This window comes from Moschus berezovskii, chromosome 8 (assembly GCF_049115385.1).
Source record: "Moschus berezovskii isolate FMDL1 chromosome 8, NW_MosBer_1.0, whole genome shotgun sequence".
In the NCBI taxonomy this organism is placed as follows: domain Eukaryota; kingdom Metazoa; phylum Chordata; class Mammalia; order Artiodactyla; family Moschidae; genus Moschus; species Moschus berezovskii.
The window spans coordinates 104,298,757-104,315,108 of NC_142467.1; the positions used below are offsets into that span (position 1 = coordinate 104,298,757).

The 16,352-nt window shown below is 47.2% G+C and overlaps 1 protein-coding gene across 6 annotated transcripts in view; it reads right to left on the reverse strand.

Annotated features, from left to right (window-relative positions):
* Nucleotides 1–13,949, reverse strand: part of AKAP8L (A-kinase anchoring protein 8 like) — a 33,602-nt gene extending 19,653 nt beyond the window's left edge. For 2 of the 6 annotated variants that reach the window (XR_008686553.2, XM_055431293.2), the window contains exons 1-8: nt 13,819–13,949; nt 8,335–8,409; nt 3,796–3,828; nt 3,271–3,511; nt 993–1,446; nt 805–901; nt 651–721; nt 230–293 (exon numbers count right to left, since the gene is read on the reverse strand). Coding sequence is in view for 5 of the 6 variants with exons in the window: in XM_055431293.2 (XP_055287268.1) it covers nt 230–293; nt 651–721; nt 805–901; nt 993–1,446; nt 3,271–3,511; nt 3,796–3,828; nt 8,335–8,409; nt 13,819–13,831 (1,048 nt within the window). In the remaining variant the exon portion in view is untranslated. Of the gene's footprint in view, nt 1–229; nt 294–650; nt 722–804; nt 902–992; nt 1,447–1,680; nt 2,247–3,270; nt 3,512–3,795; nt 3,829–8,334; nt 8,410–13,818 lie in introns of those variants that run through there. The other 4 variants (XM_055431291.2, XM_055431292.2, XM_055431290.2 and 1 more) reach the window with 4 other exon arrangements.
* Between the last annotated feature and the right edge of the window lie 2,403 nt (nt 13,950–16,352).

Below are 16,352 nucleotides of genomic sequence, written 5' to 3' on the forward strand. Positions count from 1 at the left end.
TTGCTTGCTCCCCCCACCTGAAGGCAAAACCAGTGTACTGTCTGAGATCAGGGCCAGAGTGGGAACCAGGTAGAGGAAGAGAGGTTACTCCCTACCAGCACATAGTCAGCCATACAGGGGCGATCCAAGTTGGGCATATTTCTGCCAAAACCCCGCCCCTGGCTGGCCCCCTCCCACCACAGGCATCCAGAAAAGCCACCCCAGCACCCAGGCCACTCAGAAGACTCACCCTTCTCTGCAGCCTCTTTGCCATCCTCCTTCCCCTCCTCTCTTCCCTCTTCGTCTTCTCCTTCCTAAGACACAATTTCAGATAGTCAATGTTAGGGGCAACTGCTCGTAACAGCTGTAAACGACAGGGCCCTGTACCAGGCCAGGCAGATAACCAGGCGCCTCACGCCCTCCCAAAGGCCTTGCACAGAGGGCTCACTTTCCAAAAAGGAAATCCAGCCTCTGGTTAGGCGGCCTGCCAGCAGCCTGTGCTCTCTACCAGACCTTCACTTCCTTGTGCTAATCATGTCAGCATGCAGAGATAACTCAGGCTGGCCTGTGGTTCTTGTGAGAGGCCTGCTCTGTGGCACAGGGGCTCAAGCAGCCCAGTGTCCATAGGCCTCACCCACAGACAGACAGAGTGCGGGTCTAGGGTCACTTACTGCTCTGGAGCCCTTCTCCACAGCCTCAGCGCCCTCGGTGCCCTCTGCAGCTTCCCCCTCTGTGCCCTCGTCTGAAAGGTAAGAGGAAGCAAGCTCAGTGCAGGAGTCCCATGGGGCGGAGGGCAAGGGTCACGGGCCTAGCACCCAGGCTCACCGTTGTCTGAATCACTGTTATCGGAGCAGTCCGTCCGGGTGGCTTTGCTGTCTGGCTCGTCAGGACTGCCGCATTGCTTTCTCTTCTTTTTCTTGGTCTGGGTCAGAAAGAGGGAACAGGGTCAGGGTAAACGGCTTCAGGCCCTTCACTTTCTCAGTCACAGACCAGGAGGGCCGCCTTTCACTCACCCGGAAGTCAGCCGTGGTCCAGGTCTTCCAGGTCCGCCTCATCTGCTTCATGCCATTGCCAAACCCAAAGCCAAAGCGGGAGCCACCTGGGAAGGTGCCCCCGCCACGCATGCCCTGGAACATGCCGTACTCAGGGATGATGTTCTGGGAGAAGAGGGAGGGCAGCCGGGAGGCACCAGGCATGCACTGGCCCCGGGCCCCCATGGGGTCTTCCCACATGCGCCCATAGCCTGAAGCCATCGGCCGGCCACTCCGGGAGTCCCGGGCCCAGCCCTGAGCCCGTGGGCCAAAAGTGTCGCTGCCACGCATGCGGAACTGGTCGCGGTAGGCGTCATACTGGCCCTCATAGGCCATTTCCATATCAGGGTCAAGCTCTCCGTAGTCATAGCCCGACCGGTACAAGTCACGCTCGCTCAGGACGGCCCTCGAGTCACAGGCCTCGTAGGAATCATACCTGCAGAGGCAGATGACAAGCATCAAAGGGGCCTCGGGTCCCCTCACACTTCTGTTCCTGCCGTCTAGCAAACCTCCCCGTTTCAGGGACAGAAGACCCACTCCAGCACTACCCCAGCCCATCGCAGAGGACCAACGTTCAGAAATGCCAACTTAAAAGGCTTCTCAGGGCAGACGTCTAGAAGCTAGCAGGTCCCCTCAGCACTTGTCCCCAGGCCTGCATATGACCACGCACCAGCTTTCAGACCCTAAGAAGGACTGACTACTAGGGTAGAGTAGGTCTCAGGAGAAGAGCGGGTCCATAGGAAATGTGCATGTGTCTGTGGCAGTCACAATGCCCAAGGCTGCTCCTCGAGGGGCAGAGCCAAGCATCCTGGCATCCCGCAATACATGGGCAATCCAGTGCATCAGTGTTTTGTCCACTGGGGCTGGTGACATCCACAGGAAACCTCCACACCCCCTCACCACTGAAAACAAAAAGGAATACAGAACGTTTGCCAGGAAAGGCACTGCAAGCTTGCCCAATAACGAGAACAGAACTCTTATGAGCTCGTGTCATCCCTGGCGCCCAGGACAGGGCATCACAGCCTACACAGCAAGTGGGAAGGCAAGCCAGACGTTCTGACTGTGGAGTCAGAGACAGGTGTTCTAACCTCAGCTGCAGCCCACAGGCCCAGGCCCCACACGTCTCTTTGCAAAGCTGGGTAGTTAAGAAGCACCAGCAGCATGAAAGAGGCCAGGGCGACCCAACTGCCACCCCATCTCTGAACCCTGCCTTCCAGCTTCAGGTTGCTGCGAGACGGCGCACAGGCAGCTGGCACCGGCAGGAGTGTCAGCCCCACCACCCCCACCCGCCATCTGGCAGCCTCCGCGCCAACACGATGACTATCAGGCACAAGCAGGGGGGTGTGCTGGGCCTCCCCCAACACTGCTTGCTAGAGAGCCCATGCAAGCAGAAGTCTCCTTGGCATCCTCAGCCCCTAGTGCTCCTGGAGCCTCACTTGGCCCTATCAGGGTCTGGCCAGGCCCCTCCTTACTCTCTCCCATCTGTCAACTGGAGCCATCAGGCCACTTCACTCCATCCCGTGGTAGAAATACATGTGCCCTTCTCACTGAAACCTCTCACTTGGGCACAGAACTCCTGGGCCAGCACCAGATCAGACAAGGACAAATCTGAAGGCAGATCTGAGTGGCAGGCCCAGCTCCTTCCTGTGTGCCTCTGGGCAAGAGGTGCAACCTCCGGGCGCTTCACTTTCCTCATCTCCAAAGTGAGGACATCAACAGCTCCCCACAGGGGCACTTCTGAGGCTTAGCAGCTACACATTTATAAGGCACCGAAGGGTGGCCAGGACGTGCCCCCATCTTTCCCATGCCTGATGTGGGACAGCCCAGCTCGTGGTGCTCCGCCCAAGGGCTCTCCCCAGCCTTTATACACAACCCAAACAGTCCTGCCCTGACACAGTGCAGGGTGCAAAGCACTGCAAGGACTTCAAATGGCTGTCTCCAGAGGGACGAGTCATTCAACAATGACCCCGAGAAGAGCCACTCAGAGGTCACAGTGAAACCAGCCCAGAGTGGGCTTGCTCGGCCCTCTGCAAGCTGGAAAAGAGGCTCACCACCACGCAACGGGTGAGGATGGAGGGAGGACGGGACACAAGCCAGAGAAGGAATGTGAAACAGACCCTACACAGTCTCTGGGAAGCCCCAGCAGTACGGCAAAGAAGGAGAAAGCAGACAGATATAACAGGAAGTTCAGAAGAGGGAGACTGCCGGAGGCAGTGGGTGACCCTGCAAAGCCTCCACCCCTAGGCTGGTGCCCACTCACCTTTCTCCACCTGAGCCGTACACGCTTCCTTGTATCGTGTCTGTCTCCAAATGCGGCACCATATCTAAGCGCTGGTTAATTCTGGACAAAACGGAATCAGCACTGGCACTACCCATGGCACTAGGGTTTGCATTTGTGTCAGAGTTAGGCATTTCCCAAGAGTGTGAAGTGGCCATACCATACCCATAGTTGGTGGTGTTATCCTGGCCACAGCCATAACCATAACCATAGTTCTCGTAGCCTGCAACAATGGAGACAGAAAGACAGACAGACAAGATGGAGGGGCGAGGAGAGACGGACAAACACAGAGACAAGGACACCTTTGGTCACAGAGACAAGCCTGGATCTTAGCCACCCAAGGCTGGATGGGCCCAGCCTTCTGGGAAGGAACAGCCAGGCCCAGGGCACCTCGAACCCCCAAAGGCAAGCCCCATCCCAAAACCTTGGTTAAGCTGCACAGAGGCAGAAAGACTCAACCAGTCCAATCCCAAGGGAGAGAAGAGTGACCATGGGAATAATACTTGCCTCTGTTTGTCCCAGAGTTCCAAGTTCCATATCCTACAAAAAAGTAAAAGGGCATTTGTATCTTTAATTGCTTATAATACGATGAGAGTCTAATTCCGACATAAAAACAATGATTCCTAGAACCTGAGCGGTTATAGGAGGCTGAACCTCCTCTAACTGAGAAGCCTTGAGCTTGAGAGCACTATATAACTGACCCATGCCATGTGTTGCCCTGGTGCCCGATCTTTCGTGGCTCTGACCATCTGCTATTTAAGGAATCCCCCACTCCTAACACTCTCAGGGAAGGAATTTGGCTCCTATATGGCTTCTGCAATAAGTCAGAATTGGAAGATTACTCTGGCCCTTGGCTAAGCACCAATAAGAGGAAGAGGCAAGCAGTTCCGGTGCCTCACACTGATTCCACGCTGTAAAAGAAGCTAAGCAAAGAGCTCATATCCACTCTAAAATCCTGGCAATTAGATCACCAGACAAAGCCATATGGAGCAGAGAAACTGACCACCCTAGTCCCTCAAATGTCTGCCTTAACAGGGAGAACCATCAAGCCCTTGAATTGTGTGAGTGTGCTGTGCTGGAACACATAAGCAGAGGGAAAGACAAGACACCACTCTCAAGAAGAGCTGATGAAAATACAATTTGGATTATAAACTAAATGTACTTTGGATTTTATTATAGCACATAAGAAAAATTCTTTCCTTCGAAAACATAAAGCCATTGGAAACTGACCAAGTGCAAAGCAAAGGGCAATGTCTGAGCTGAGCACACACGATTCTATCCCAAGGAAGTGCATGAGAACAGGCCACCACTTTCCCAGTGTCTCTGGTGGGACCTCAGTTATCTCCTATTCCACAATGTCTACCTTGCAGACAGACAGGTCATGCTTGTCCCAGAACAGAGAGAGGACCAAACCTCAGCGAGACGGCAGCGTGATGAACAACAGAATCCAGCCACAGGAAGGCAAGAGTACATACACTGAGAAGATGAATCAGAGTGAACATGACTGGGGGCAAGCTGAGATCCTATACTCAGGTTTCCCCTCGATCTACTGCACGAACGAATAGGGAGACACTGGAAACCAGCAAGGACCTGGAGATGAACACTAATGAACCATGGACATGCTAGAGCTCACAAAGCAAAAATCCTCTACACCTGGGGAAACCAAAGCAGGGGCTTCTCATTCGTTTGTTTATTCAACGATTATCATGCTCAGAGCACACAGAACAGAGGCTAACAGTCCCAGGCACTCCTCAGGCCCAGAGCACTGTGTGGTAAAGCAGACCCTAAATAATTAAGAGAGCAGCAGGGTCAGCAGGTGGAGATCACGCAAGGAGTGAGTGGTGAATGAGGCATTCAAACAGGCAAGAAGAGTGGCTGGCAGAGCCACACAAGGAATAATGCACACTTAGTGCCAGCAGCTAAAAGGGTCTGGCCACGTGGCTGTCTGCAACCAGGACGGTGGACACTGGCTATTCATAAAGAGACAGGACTGGGACACAAAGGCAGCCCATCGGGGCTATGCCTGAGTCCCAAATACGGTGTCCCTGCCCCACTCTAGGCTTCCAGTACTGAGGACTTGCCAGAACAGCAAAGAAGCGCACAGGAAGGAAGCAGCAGTGGGCATTAATTCTGAACACAAGCATAGGCCGGTGGTTCCTATGGTAGTGGCAGGCAGTGGCAGTGCTACCTGCTATGCCCACAGCAACCCTGAGGCTCCCCAGCCAGACCCCCTCAGGGAAATCTTTGTCTACACTGTGTTCTTTGGTGACTCCCTTGAAAAAGAATACTGGAATTCACTTCATCTCCACAGAGGAGATGAGACCATAGTTGACAGAGTATTTTAAGAATGTAATTTATTTTTAAAAAGGAAAGCAAAAAAAAAAAAAGAAGGAAAAAAAAAAAGTAAAGAAAAGGACCTGGTTGTAGCAAACAATATTTAAAGAGAAAAATAGAAAACGACGTAAATGTTTGACTTTAAGGTAATAATTAATCACATTATGGTCAACCTACTCAGTGATATCACATAGGCATCAAAAAGAAAATACTAAGCCTTATGCTGCACAAGGAAACGCTCTAATAGCACAACAAAACAAATTCTAGCCACCTGTAAGTTATTCAACTACCTAAAATAACTATGCTGACAAGTATAAAATGGTGGGACCTTGGTTGACTGTTTTTCAAAATGTTATTTAAATGTTGTTATATTAGTCTTACAATTTAAGCCAGAAGTAAAACTATTCCTTCAAAACATGATGTAAAACTTCTCAAAAAAAACAAAACAAAACAAAAAAAAACCCTACAAAAAAAAAGTTACTAGTGGAAAAAAAAAGTTAACTTGTGAATAAGTGAGCTTAGCAAGGTTTATTACAAGGTCAACATACAAAAAGAAAAAACAAAAATCAAATTTCCACATAACAGCAATGAACAATTGGAAACTGAATGTTTGAAAACTATCATATCCCATTCCATTAAAGACATGAAATGCTTAGCTGTAAACTGAACAAAATATGTGCAAGATTTGCATGCAAAAACTACAAAACACTAATTAAAAAAAAAAAAAAGACATGAACAAATGAAGTGACATACTGTGTTCACATATCAGAAGGCTTAATACTGTTAAGGTTTCAATTCTCCCAAACTATAGATTCAAGACCATTCCACTCCAAATCTCAGGAGGAATTTTCATAGAAATTGACAAACTGATTCTAAAATTTAAAAGTACAAGCTAAGGAACAAGAATATCCAAATCAATTTTGGAAAAACCTAGAGGACTCATATTCACAAATTTCAAGACTGACTATAGTGATCAGGACAGTAAGGTACTAAGGAAGCTTAGGACATGCAAATCAATGAAACAGAATTAGAATCCAGATACAGACCCACACATTTACATTCAATTAATTTTCAACAAAGGTAACAAAGAATCTTGACCTATATTGTATACTTAGTAGAAATATTAACTCAAAAGGATCACAAAATAAATGTAAAACCTAAGACTATGAAGCACTTAAAAGAAAATCTTTGTGACCTTGGGTTAAGTATAAATTTCCCAGATACAATTGGGGGGACTTTCCTGGTGATCCAGTGGTTGAGAACCCACCTTCCAAAGCAGGGGACTTGGGTTCAAACCCTTGGGTCAGGCAACTAAGCTCAAGAGTAACAACTAGAGGGGCCCATGTGCTGCAATCTAGAGCCTGTGTTCTACAACAAGAGAAACATCTTGCAACTAGAGAAGCTCCTGCGCTGCAACAAAGAGTCGGTACAAAAAAAAAAAAAAGACTGGGATTTCCCTAGTAGTCCAGTGGTTAAGACTCAAGTTCAATCCCTGGTCAGGGAATTAAGATTCCAAATGCCGCACAGCACAGCTGCAAGATTTTTAAAACAAAAATAAAAGACTGATGAACTGGACTTCATCAAAATGAAGAACTTGTGTTCTTCAAAAGACACTATCAAGAGAACAAATAGATAAGCCCCAGCCTGGGAGAAAATATTTGCAAATGGCAAATCTTGTAAAATGTTTTGGACTAGAATATATAAACCTGAGAGAAAATGGTTCAAAAAAGATGTGTAATTTGGGGATTATGTCTAATGAAAAGGGTTAAGCAGGGAGGGCAGGACAGAGAAGCCAAGCAAACAGTTTCTCCTCCTTATGAACTATCTGATACCTCCTTACTCATTTTCAGAACATTTTTTTTAAGTCTCCCTCTCCCCTGACAATCCTTCAGGGAGTTTTACTTATTTCCATTTAATCAGTGACTTCTGAGAGAATGTGACTGTGTAGACCCAGTCTTTCCCTAGACCTTGGCAGTAAAACCAATTACCCATCTCAATAACCAAGGCAAAACCCTTTGAAGAAAGCTCCTTCATGACAGAGAACTAGGGTCACAGTCACGAATCACAGAGAAACAGCTTTACTGCCAGTTCTGGACTGCTGAGAGACACCAACAGAATATCTATGGATTCTTCTGAATTTAGAGATTCAATATGTCTGTCCACAGTTGAGAAATCAATGAGAAACTTTCTCTCAACCCTGTGTGTGAGGAGCCTACTGGCCTGACTGTGTCTCTAAAAGCCATCTAGATTCAGACAGGCAGCCTCTCCTACACTGGAATCTCATGCACTACCCTGGGGTTAAGTTAACGGCTTGGTTTCTGTTCACACCAATCCTTTGGACTTTGATTGGCCACTCTCCTCCCCAGACCCTCCCTCGAGGGGATTTTCTGAACCTACATCTTTGTCACAGGCCACAAGTACTTCTAACAGTTTGTCAAAGGGTCAAAGAGCCAATCATATACAGCCAAGAACTCCAGCTTGCTCAATAACAGACATCTTTCCCATAATTGCCCCCAAAGTGGCAATTCTAACCGCCACCCCCGCCCCCCGCCTCCATAGTAATTCTAAGAGCCTACCATACCATTTCACGCAAGTTTGCATTTGGAAAAGACAGTGTGACAGCAATGTTAAAGGCAACTAATAAACCAGTGGATTGCTCTGCCACTAGAAAGCAGAGCACACACCCTCCAATTTCCAGGGGCCCACACTTACCATAATCACAGGTGGGCTGGGCGCTTGTGTCTGAGTACGTCGACTGCAAAGTGGTTTCAGATCCCTGGACAAAGCCTAAATACATGTACAATGTGGTTAATTTCTCCAAACAAGCCACATGAAAATGACCTAAGACTACCCTTCAGTAGAGACTGCCTGGCAGACCCTCCCCTCACTGGAAAGCCACCAAAACTTTTGGTTTCTGAACACCTCCAGAACATATCAACCAAAGGAAAGGCAGGCTATTTTTAACTTATGTCAGAAGAATTGGATAAACATTTTTAAACCTTTAAACCAGTATCCTGTTTTGATAAATTATTCAGGTAAATGAAGAAAACGTTTATATCAAATCACTGAAAGGTGAGCTCCAACTCAAAAAACAATGGGGGTTAATTTTGAACAATGCTAAGGCAAATAATACCTATTCCATTCCCCCAAATCTAAAGCTTATATATATTTTTCATTTTCCCATTTAAAAAAAAGTGTATTACAATTACCTCTTAAATGTAATTACTTGGGGTTAGCATGTTTACATCTGAGAAGGCAATGGCAAGCCACTCCAGTACTCTTGCCTAGAAAATCCCATGGATGGAGGAGCCTGGTAGGCTGTAGTCCGTGGGGTCGCTAAGGGTCGGACACGACTGAGCGACTTCACTTTCACACACTGGAGAAGGAAATGGCAACTCCACTCCAGTGTTCTTGCCTGGAGAATCCCAGGGACAGGGGAGCCTGGTGGGCTGCCGTCTATGGGGTCACACAGAGTCGGACACGACTGAAGTGACTTAGCAGCAGCAGCAGCATGTTTACATGGAACAAGTATTATAGATTATATGTATAATTTCCTATCTTCTCAAATCTTTTATAATTTCTCAACTTCTAATGAATTAGTAACAAGTAAGGAAAATCTGAAATTCTACCAGAAACTACTGGTCTCAAATGCTGATTATCTTTTAATCTACACTTTTAAAATATTTTTGTAAAATATTTTTTAGGTGATTTGCCCTTAGCACTGAAATTATGATAGACACCGTAAGAGGCAACATTTGCCTGTTCCCATCAAGAGCCAACTCATGACTTAAAAATTAAAGCCAGCACCTCCAGTAGCTTGCTTACAATAAAAGCACACACCAAGTGCCTTTCCCTGGGCAGGCATTCAAGTATTTTTTGACATTCTTTCTAGCTCTCTTCTTTTTTTCTTCTCGTTCATTTCTTAAGACCACAGCAGCAAATACGACAGCAATAGCAGCCAACAATGAACAAGTGTTTTTCCTGCAGGGTGCTAAGAGGTTCATCTGCATTATTTCCCTTCATCCTCACCACAGCCAACAAAAGGGACAGGGCCAAGATCCCTTATCCTGACAATTCCAAAGTGCAAAAAGGTCTGAAAACCAAGTGTTTTTGTCAAATGTGTCAACATGCATTTTGGGAAAAACTGACCCATGAGGACATTCTTTATCTTTCTTCATTTAATTACAAGGTGCTGCCCCAAACCCCACTGCAGGTGTTGTGCAATGTCCTTTTAAGCTAGAATTCCAAAACACACCCAGCTCCAAGGGTTTCAGATAAAGATCAGTGGATCCACACTTTACTTCCCAGAGGAAGGAACTGAAACTGAGCACTGGAGAATAAGAGAGCTGGTAACAGAAGTATATACATCCAACATTTTCTACATTCCCTAATTAAAGAGGGTACACTGGAATGGATTTCCTCCAGGGACCCAGGACCTTCCTGAGATGCCTAAATTGTAACCCTGATAATAACTATACACAAGAAACATTGAAAGTAATCTAAAGAAGGTTCACCTGTGGGGAAGGCTCCCAATGTAAGTACCACCTTACACTGGCCTTTTCTACTGTTTGCTCAACTAGCTTTTGGAAACCTGTTTGTTCAGCAATAGTTACACTGGCAAAACAACTCCAGACTTTAGGTAATGTGGTCTGAAAGTACTGCAGCTGCAACTAGAACCTACCACAAGCTAACAGGAATACATACTGGAACACAGTATTAAAGCTATAGAGCAAAAGATCGATGTATATTCAGGGGAGAGGGCCCTGATTCTTCCCTGAGAAAAAGGAAAGATAATTCATCAATCCATCAAACCTTCAGAGTTCAAAGGCAATCTCAGTTCTAGTTCTGTCCTCTCTACATTAATATTCTGTGCCACAACACTGTCCCCAGGGCAGGACCTTCTTTAGCCAGTTATGCTCCAATTATGAACCAATTCTTATCTGGCTGAGTATCGATCTTGTCTTGGTTCAATTTTTCAGCTTAAGTTCTGAATGAAAAAATAAAATAAGCAAATTTTTGGTCCTATAAAGTGAAAGGTCAGATCATGAGTTTATAACTGTATCACAGCCCCTCCCTCTTGGCCAGCCTCTCTGGTATCTTTTTTTGCTCAAAAACACACAAAGCTGTGTTATTCTCTTATTCCCCAGTGCCCAGGTTCAGTTCCCTCCTCTGGGAAGTAAAGTGTGGATCCACTGATCTTTATCTGGAAACCCTTGGAGCTGGGTGTGTTTTGGAATTCTAGCTTAAAAGGACATTGCACAACACAAATCCATTCCAGTGTACCCTCTTTAATTAGGGAATGTAGAAAAGACACAATTTTATTCTTTTCCTTTTTTTAGAAGGGGATTCTTTGAAGAAATAATATTAAGTAACAAAAACTGGAAAACAATAGGAAAGAGGTTAGGTTCCCACCAGCCTCTACTATTCAGTGAAAATCAGCCTCCAAGATGGCCTCCAATGATTCTTGCCTTCTGACATCATGTTGTCTCTTCCCAAATAGAGGGAGGCAGTTTAATCGAAAAGATATTGCAGAAATGACCCAGTGCAACTTCTGAGGCTTCCACCTCATTCTCTCTCCGATTATTCACTCTTACTATAAGCTAGCATACAGTAAGGACCCTCTAGTAGGCCTGTGGAGAGCTCCAGATAATATAGAAATCAATAGCCAGCATCAACCTGTCAGGCACATTAGTATGAGTCACCTTCAGCCCAAGTTCAGCCTTGAGATGACTAAGGTTCCAACTAACATCCAAAATGTAACCTTATGAGAAATCCCAAGCCAGAGCCATCCAGCTAAACCACCTGTGCATTCCTAACACAGAGAAAATATGTGAGATGATGAATGTTCCTATAAAAAGACTGGTAGCATTTCAGACCTTTGTTTAAAGATCTGATTCTGGACTTTTTTGTCCTGTATTTCCACTGCTCCTATCTTTCTCCCCTTAGTGGTAGAGACAGAATCTTCTTTCTCAAGTACACATAAAAAAAATTAGGTTAAAAAATTAGATAAGTTATCATAAAGATACATTTTAAATCACCTTCTACCCTTACTAATAATGGTAACATTTGCTTTAAGGCCTCCAGAAATTCTCCTTAAAGGCGAAGAGTTGTCTAAAATGTGACATAAATTGCCTGGCATTCATTCATTCATTCATTTATGACAGCACCTCCTGACATGTGGAGTCTTAGTTCCCCCACCAGGAACTGAACCAGTGCCCCTGCAGTGGAATCTTAACCACTGGATTGCTAGGGGAGTCCTTACATGCCTCTGATTTTAGTGGTCTGCTTCTTAAAAGGGAAAGTCACATATTATAAAGCAACTGTGGTTTTCAGCTGGTCAAGATCAAGGGAAAACTAATCATAACTTCATTAGCTTGGCCACCTCATTGCCAACTCAAACACAGAATTACAGCCTACAAGATATGCAGCTGAAATTCAAACTTAACCATCTGTGACCTCTACACATCAGTTTCCTTGTCTATAAAATTAAATGGATCATTATTAAGCTACCCCACAGCACCCAACCAGTCACCCCCTGGTTTCTTCAGTCCCTAATAACCACAGAACTGTCTTCCAGTTCTTGATAAGATTTGGTGAAAAGGATCAGTTTTCAATTCCAGATATATTAGTAGCAGCCCACTGACTTCCCTGGTGAACCAGAAAAGGTACACAAAGGCTAGGGCAGGGTTGCTCAAACTTGGCACTACTGATGTTTGAGGCCAGATAATTCTTTATGGTGGGGCCACCCTTTGCACTATAGCATGTTTTAGCAGCATTCCTGGCCTCGATCCACTAGATGCACAAGTAGCAACTCCCACCCCAAGAAATGACAACCGAATACCACGCTCCAAACTATGCCAATGTCCCCTGGAGGGCAAACTTGCCCCTGGTTGAGAATCACTGGGCTAAGGGATGGTTGCTTAAAAAAACTGGAGTTCTTGCCAAGCTCCTGACCCGGAGGAGGGAGAGCTAACACTACCTTCTCGTCTAAGGCCAACATACAGCTGCCTATGGAGCAGACCCAGAGGCTCAGATTCCACTCTCAGTCCTAAACATTCCAAGTGGAATGCAGCTTACCCAGCAACCACACAAGCTCAAGCCTGTAAAAAGCCCCATTAACAAGGGAAGCTCTTGGCTGAGAAGCCTCATCAGTTATTCCGAAAGCAATCCCAGGCCAGCCTTTGAATTCATTCAGTGATGATTTGTAATCACCCAGGCATATCCTATGGCTCCCTCTCTAATCTCATCATCCCCTCCCTCCCCGTAGCGCAAGACCCACTGTTCACCTCGGGCTGATCGTTTAACACGCCAGGCAGCTCCTGTCACTAGGTCTTTATATCGACGGCCCCCTTGGCCAGATATTCCTAGCTCCTACATTCCATTCAGGTCTCTGCTCAAATGCTCAAAGCTCTCCAGAGGTCCCCATCCACCCCACGTAATAGAACAAGGTCCTCAAGGTACTGACTACTCCACAACACATACTACGTTCGTTTCCCGATTATGGTCTGCTCTCCTCTATAAAAACACTTGGGGAACTCCCGTCAGTATGTCAGTGTCTATTCAACCCCCGACGCCACGATCAATTTGACAGTTGTGGAATGAGTTAACACGGAAGCCAGTCATTCTTCGCAAGGCTCAGTCCCTAAGGACGCGAGGTTCCCCACTCGGCCCAAACGCTTCATATATTTATTCACTCACACCCCCCCTCCAAGGCGGGGGCTGGCGGCTCTCCCAGCCTGGAGCAGGTAAAGGCGAGGGGGTGGGGCGGGCAACCGCGGTATTTGCAGGGAACCTGCGCGGGGGGCAATGGCGACGGCAGCCGAGTCCGCAGATCGACCTGAAGGGCCGAGGCCGAGAAAGGGCGACCTGAGGCGACGAGGGCCCAGGAGGCCGGGCCAGGTACGGAGGCGAGAACTCAGGTGCCGAAACCAAGGCCGACCGACCCAGGCGACAGAAGCCAAAACTTCGGGAGGTCGGGAGCCGGGACCCAAGGTTACCAGCACAGGGAACTGAGACGCCGAGCCGAGGGGGGCGCGACACTGAGGCGACGGGACCCCGGCGCCATTTTGTGACCGCAGAGAGGGCAGTGTCCAAGCCCCGAGGGAGGCACTGACGAGCCCGGCGCGGCTCCGGCACTTCCCTATCCCTCTCCACCCGGAGCCCGACCTCCCTCCTCACCAACCCTGCCGGGCCCACCTGTGTAGCTCATGGCAGCAGCGAAAACTGCACCCGAAGATTCTGCCAGCTGCTCCACGCGTCGGACGCCGCCGCGTTAGCGGAGACAATCCCCCGAGCCCCTTCTACACAAAACTAAGCCCCGCCTCTCGACAGCATTGGCTCGCGCCGGACCCTGGCTTCACGCCTGTTGGATAGCCTCGCTGTCCATCTCTGAGCCTCCTTAGCCCTGCGGCTGAGGGCTCTGCCAATCTCTCGAGAGCCCCGCCCTAATCCCGCCTCCCGTTATTTTGAGGCCATGCTGATTGGCTTAGAGGAGACAGCCTGGAGGTGGACTCCCGCAGAGTTCGAAGGGGCGGAGCTCTTCACTACGGAAAGACCTGAGGCCCAAGCGCGGCCAGGCGGGAAAGGCCTGTGCCCTGGAGACCCGCCAGAGGGAGCTGGGTCTACAGGGCAGGGCACTTCTGAAGTCCCGGCTTTGCCAAGGGCGGTGTTGTGCCAATTTACGCTCTTTCCTAACTTCCCTGGCCTTCAGCTCCAAAACGAACAAGGTAAAGTCATGTTGGAATGAAAATTGCAGCTAAGTGCCAAACAAGATACTGGGCACAGTTTCAAATATGTGAAATAACATATGTGAAGAGTTCAGTCCGGTGCCTGGTGATCTAAAGAAACGTTACATTTTGTTATCCACCGTTACATAAAGATATACAGCATGTTTATATCATTATATGTAATAAATACATTTGTATTATTTCAAATGTTCTGTCGTATCTGTGAGGAAATTGGGTTGTTTTTTTTAACTCCATTTAAAAAGATAAGAAAACTGAAGCTTGAAATGCCTGACTTGCTCAGGGTCCTTGACACTTAAGTGTTAAAGCTGGAACTACTGGCTCTAAACCCTTCTCAATTTGTTCTGGACTTTACAGAGATCCTACAGTAAGAAGCCCAGCCAAGCTCCAGCGTCCTCAGCAGCCTCTTTGGATGTATCCACTGTCAGAGCCATCTCATAGCTGCTAAGAAACGACTTGAGGGAGCTGCAGACACTGAAAATTGTGCTTAATGTGTTTGTGAAAATTCATCAAGCTGGGTGACTTGTACTTTTTTGTTTTAAAGTATGCCACTACTGACTTTTTGATATTAATCTCTCATTTCGATAGCACTTTTTAAAGTCCGTATCCTTTAGAGAAATATGCTGAAACATTAAGAGATTAATTGGTCTGATGACCGTAATTCAGATGGAGAAGGACATGAAAGGGCTGTAGCTGAAGAGACTGGTCATGAGTTTACAACTGATGAGTAGGTGACAGTTCATTTTACTATTCCACTTTTTGTGTGGTTAGAATTCTCCATGAAAGGTTTTAGCAACTCCTCCAAACCTGGGCCTATGCATAACTTGCTGCCACGTGGGCCAAAGTTCACAATGCATTGACATTCTTCTTAGTGTGCACTCCAGCTGTGGGGCTCATTTCAGTGTCACCCTCAGGGATACCTGCCTGCCCTCCAAACTAACGCATGGCCCCAGGACACCTCTCCTGGATCCCATAGCTTCCTTCATGACATTTACCACAGCATATTTTACCCTCATATTTTGACTTCATTAATATCTAATGCTCTGCCTCTGAGACTAATAGAACTGCTTATGAGAAGGGGTGTGATCACAAGTTTTAGGGAAAGATCCCTCTGTGGCAAGAACAGCATTCAACCCTTTCAAGGACTGGCCCTTATCATGGCATCACTGTGGGTAGCACAGGACCTCCTACTTTCTAAGTTCTTGTATAGTTTGAACTTTTTCTTTACATCCAGGTTATATCACTTTTTAAAACTAATGTATTAGTTTTTTAAAAAAAGAACTTATAAAAAGCTGAAAGAGGTGGTGCCTTTGGGTCAGGTCTCATTCCAAGAGAGGCTCTACCAGCTTTCAAAGTCTCACACATGCCCAACCGCAGCATTGGTTAGACATGAGTAGTAGAGGCCCTCCTCCAGCAGGCAAGATGTGTATCCTGATCTCATAGGAGCAGAAAAGCCAAGTGTGCAGGCGAAGACTACCCTTGGGGAGTGGGGGTGCGTACTGTCACAGCTTGTGAGTCCCCCAGTCATGGGCATGGTTGGGGGCCCAGGATAAGGGGGTGGGGTAGGAGAGGCCTCTGCCCCAGGAGGTCATTCCCACTTTCCAGCCCCTGGCTGTTTTAAGTGAAAATAATGAGCTAAAAAATAACATGCAATAAACAAGAAGGAGCAGCCAACAAAATCTCTTAAAATCTCAGAAACGTTCAATAAACATTTGCAGAATGAGAAAATAAATAACAACGAAAAGGAGCCAGCAGCTCTTTTTCCCCCTTGTGTTAGTTGGGTTCAGGGTGCGTGTGTATCTCCCCACACAGGTCACATGTCTTGTAGGCAGGGGAGTCCCAGCAGCTATGCGCTTCACTCTCCCCCCACAGTGAAGTTCCCCACACCCTCAATGGACAGCTCCTGCCCTCGGAGAGCCCTTCAGGCCTCAATCACAGCTCAATCCTGGCTCCGTTCCCAGACCAGCTGCCCAGAACTCTGGTTGT